The sequence below is a fragment of the Triticum aestivum genome, chromosome 4B (assembly GCF_018294505.1).
Source record: "Triticum aestivum cultivar Chinese Spring chromosome 4B, IWGSC CS RefSeq v2.1, whole genome shotgun sequence".
NCBI lineage: Eukaryota > Viridiplantae > Streptophyta > Magnoliopsida > Poales > Poaceae > Triticum > Triticum aestivum.
Window position 1 is genome coordinate 457,349,488 of NC_057804.1, and position 4,613 is coordinate 457,354,100.

A 4,613-nucleotide genomic window follows, 5' to 3' on the forward strand; every position below is an offset into this window, starting at 1 on the left:
GGTTTGCAATTCAAAATCGTGTTTGGATCATTGACTGCTTGTCCAAGCAGGGTTAGGACAATTGTGGGCTTTACCCGTTATGCAAGAGAGAGCAAGAGTCTGTTGCGCACCCCTTCTACAAGTGCGCTACACGTTGAGACTTTGGGAAATGTTGAAAGATTGACTCCAATCGGATAGCATGGAAATTTCCACTTGGCCGGTGGAACGATCTATCAAGGAGTGGTGGACAAACATGTCTAGCATGACGACGGTGCATAGGAAAGCAAATGGCCTCCCTAACGATGCTTGTTGCTTGGGCTATTTGAAACGAGAGGGACACGAGGATATTCCGCAACAAGTTTAAGCTGCTCAACAACATAAAGAGCGAGTCTAAGCTTTGGGTCGCTGCCGGGGCGAAAATTTTAGGTCATTTGATGCCGCGAGATTAATGACCATGCTGTAATAATTTTTTACTTTTCGCTACAAACTCTTGTCCGTCTTCATTCTTAATTAGTGGATGAGACAAAGTTTTTGCCTCCGTTTAGAAAACAAGCACGCATATATAACAAGAAAAAAGAGGCTTAACTCATGGCTAAAGAACGGTCTAGCAAAGCAGTACTTCTAGAAACAAAGGAAGTACTGGTCTACTGGACACGGGGGACAGCAGGAATATCAGACTATGTCCATCAGTAACCAATGGGTGTTCCGGTGTGTCCTTTGGACTACAGAAACAATGTTGCAACCCATGTATGCCATTTCGCACCAGTCTGCAATACATACCACCAAACTGGTCCAAAGCACAGTACTGCCCGATTGCCGCACCACCACGTCACGCCACGCCTACCACATTATTTCCTAATGTACGCTCCGGGTCCAGGCCAGGCCAGATGGCTACTGCCCGATGTCGCGCTTGTGAAGGATCTTCCCTGCGAGCACGGCCGTCTCGATGACACCCTTTATGACGAACGCCGTCTCGCCGACGCCGCACTTATTCCCGGGGAACGTCGGCCCCGCCGGGTTCACCCCGTCGATGCAGCCCAGCAGGTTCTCGTTGCACCTGGTGTTCAGGTAGTCATCTGCACACACGACACATGGAGTGAGTGCACCACAAATCATTCATCCGCACACACAGACACAGTGGCAGGACCAGTGCGCGCGGCCGGGTGAGTGCGACGGGGGTGTTTTTCCTGCAATCATGCGTGCGCGCCTCATCAACGCGCGCAAGCGACCGGTGCTGCCGCGTTCGAAATGTGGGCGACAGGACGACGTTGACGAGCTAGTGGCGCAGCGGGGTACGTGTCGGTTGCGTCGCACGCTTCAAATTATCTATCTCTATACGAAATGCGTACTTATTTGGAGGAGCGTGTGCTGATACGAATTGCATGCGGCTTATCTGGAGCGTGTTGGGCCAATGAGGGAGCCATCTGCCCATGCACTTGTTAATCTAATCATTCCTAATCATGCTGGTACCACTGGAGATACGATCTGCTTGCTATAGGTGGCGTGTCATCTCGTAAACGACTGGCATGGGGCCGAGAGCTCTGTGTCTGCGGAGATGTCAAACGAAGCAAAGAAAAGGGAAAACCTACGTGCTTTTCTCCTGTCCGATCTTTTCGTTTCGGATAGTAGCTAGAAGAAGAAAAATGTGTGGAGCTGGGAGAAGATGTCGTACTGTTGTTGGCGGCGACGCAGTGGTCGTGGACCATGCAGCAGGCGTCCAGGGCGTCGCAGGGCTTCTCGCCGGGGCAGCCGCTGTAGAGGATTCCGCAGTATTTCCCGTACCTCAGCACAGGCGGGACTTCCGGAGGGAGGCCGGTGGCGTGCCGGAAACCAAGGGCAAACGAGCGTCAGTTACTTCGGTCCAGGCCATTATTCAACTGAAAAATAAACAGGAAATCTGCTATCCTCGGTACTTCTGCGCAATGCTATCGTCTGGCTAAACAAGAGCTAGTCAAGATGAAGTTCAATCTAACAATCTAACTTGCAGTCCAATCTAATTAGACTCGACTGCTCTGTTCTTTTCAGGAATAGAAACAGCTACTCTGGAATACATAGCAGCTCAAGAGAAAACAAAGATTGCTGTGACACGAAGACAGTGTCGGAGACTGATCAGAGTTGTGGCAAGTGCCTACCGGTGCAAAACTTGGACTCGCATGTCCGGCTGCAGTCCTGCTTCCCCTGCAAGGCCACGACCAAATCGATCAGCTCCAGAAGCACTTACAAACGAACAATCCAAATCGATTTGTTAGTAAGCCATACGCTCGATCTCCCACGTACGTACCGCCGGTGGTTTCCCTTGGCTGAAGAGATCGCCGACCTCGAGCCCCCGCGGAGCCGTCACCAGCGAGAGGAGAAGCAGCAAGGAACACCAATGGGAGAGACCGAGCACCGATCTCATTGCTGCTGTGTCCAAGTCGCGGAAGGGAAGCAGAGAGGAGCTTCTGCGCGGGACGAAGCAGGGCGTGGTGTGTGGGGTGCGAAGTATACGTGATCTATTTTCGCAAGGCACCAAGTGAGTTACTTATATGAGCTCTGGAGTTTGGGGGTCTGGATGTGGTGGCGTGGTGCAGCAACTAGCACAGGTGAAGTGAGCACTGGGCATGCCACTGGTGACGAGAGGTGCCATGGCATGTGCCATTAGCCGTTTCATATCCCTATATTTTGTGGAGTGGTCGCTCTTGTCCTGACGTTTATAATCGCTAACTTTAGCTACCCAGCTTGCAAAACGATCCCATATTATGGAACGGGCGGTGTACGAGAGACCGGCTATTGCTAAGTTGTCTACCCCCACCTCACTCCACATTTATCGTACGAACTAGTCATTGCAGTAATGTCATGCTAAAATTGCACAGTTTCAAGGTTATAACTTCGGTTGACAAAGATTAGTAATGAAAACTCCAAACAACTAAAAGGTGTGCAATTTCATCTTGTTTTCCGAACATATAACCTTTGGTTGGTGTGGGCGTGATGCATGCAGATCACAGGGAGCATGCATATGTTATTATTGCAGTCTTGACAAAGGACGTCACACTTACATTACAGCTCACAAGTTGCCATCACCGGAGGACGCCGGAGGACAAGTGGGTGCAGTTTTGTAATCTCTGACCTACGTCCCATTGGCATGCAATGTTAACATGATCACATTACCTTCTCATCGAAGATTAGGTATCTTCTCTTATTTTATTGTGCAAGGGCGTACCAAACAAACGGATAGAGAACTGACATTTGACCACCTGCATGCATGGGAAGTCCGCCTGCACCAGACTTGGTTAGTTTAATGGTATAGAACCGAGATCAAACTGAGTCTGGTTGAGTGTCTTCCTGAAGCAAAGAAATGACCTGCAACCGCGCGTAGAGCGCCCATACAACCGCTACACATTGTATATATGTGTTTGCGCCCTCCTGGCGACTCCTCTAGAACGACAAGAACACATCAACCAATAGTATTTATGAGAGTTAAGGTTGAAGGTAGTTTCTGAGGGATAAGATTGAAGGCAGTTTACGAGCCCAGTTCAGGTGAAGATTACTTGGGCATGCGTCAATGTGTTATTTCGTGCGAATCCCGCTTCCTGCTTCGTCAGATCGTCTTTGGTTAGCAGTCAAACTCGAAGAGTAATGCAACACAGTACTCATACTCCACCTAGAAACTTTCCTTCGTGATAGGCCATAGACGTAGACTTGCATGGCGTGGAACAGCACGCCCGCACCTCCACACGATGTTCAGCGCTTAGTGCTGAAATTCAAACAAATCACCAAATATTTTTTTCAAAACGGAGGCAAAAAATTAGCTTCTCCATTAATTAAGAAGAGAGAGGAATTGCTGAACGCGGCCCGCTCCCTCCCTCCCCCCGCTCTAGGGTTCCTCCCTCCCTCTCCCCGCCGCCGCCGGCCTTCCTAGGCCCCGCCGCTGCCGTCGACCGCCCCCGGCCCCGCCCCCCTCCCCCCTATCCCTTCCCCCGGATTCGCTCCGTGCCGCCTCCCCGGGAGGTGGCCGGGGCGGCGGGAGCCCCCCCTCCGGCCGCCTTCGTTTCTCCTCCCCTCCCTGCCGCCGCCGATGGGCGCCCCCGGCGCTGGCCGGGTGGTGTTGGCGGCGGCTGGGCCTGCCTATCCCCGCGCGCGCGGCTCCTTGCCCGGGGCATGGGGCGGCGGCGGTGCTCCACGGCTTGATGACGGCCCGGCGTCCCGGTAGCGGTGGCCGGTGGCTCGCGTGGTGGTGGTGCGGCCCCTTGGCGGCGTGACGGCGTGATGGCGCAGGTTCGCCGGTGGCGCGCCTCGGGCCCAGATCGGGGCCCGCGGGCCCCATCTGGGTCCTAGCGGGCCGGCCCCCGGCGTGGCTTCGTTGTCGTCTGTGTGGTGAGGAGGTGGAGCAGCTTGGACGGGGGGCAGCGACGCTGCCGGTGTGCCAGCTGCGGCGCGGAGGCGGGAGCTGTCCGGGCCTCTGAGGGCCCGGGCGGGCCTGTGGGGCCACGAGCCCGGTAGGCTCCTGCTTTGGCATCCGGTCGGCTACCGTCGTGGACGGTGAAGGTGGGGCCCTCTAGTATGCTGACGGTGCTGCTGCCCTAGTCCCGGCTCCCCTTCTTCGTTGTGCAGGCCATCTTCGCGGTGCCGTGGTGAGACGGCGTGGGAAGCTTCGT

General features: G+C 54.1%; 1 protein-coding gene across 1 annotated transcript; it reads right to left on the reverse strand.

Moving 5' to 3' along the window:
- Positions 1 to 542: 542 nt before the first annotated feature.
- On the reverse strand, positions 543 to 2,598 carry LOC123094979 (probable phospholipase A2 homolog 2). The gene is made up of 4 exons (XM_044516826.1): positions 2,261 to 2,598; positions 2,112 to 2,157; positions 1,652 to 1,777; positions 543 to 1,055 (listed from the first exon to the last, which is right to left on the reverse strand). Exons 1-4 carry the CDS (start codon positions 2,375 to 2,377, stop codon positions 871 to 873), a joined length of 474 nt encoding a protein of 157 aa, XP_044372761.1. The 5' UTR covers positions 2,378 to 2,598; the 3' UTR covers positions 543 to 870.
- Positions 2,599 to 4,613: the final 2,015 nt, after the last annotated feature.

Coding starts and splice junctions, on each gene's coding strand:
- LOC123094979 (XM_044516826.1), bottom strand. CDS start 2,377: ATGAGATCGGTGCTCGGTCTCTCCCATTGGTGTTCCTTGCTGCTTCTC. Junction 2,158..2,260: donor GCCAAGGGAAACCACCGGCG/GTACGTACGTGG, acceptor GTGGCCTTGCAG/GGGAAGCAGGACTGCAGCCG. Junction 1,778..2,111: donor CGAGTCCAAGTTTTGCACCG/GTAGGCACTTGC, acceptor TCCCTCCGGAAG/TCCCGCCTGTGCTGAGGTAC.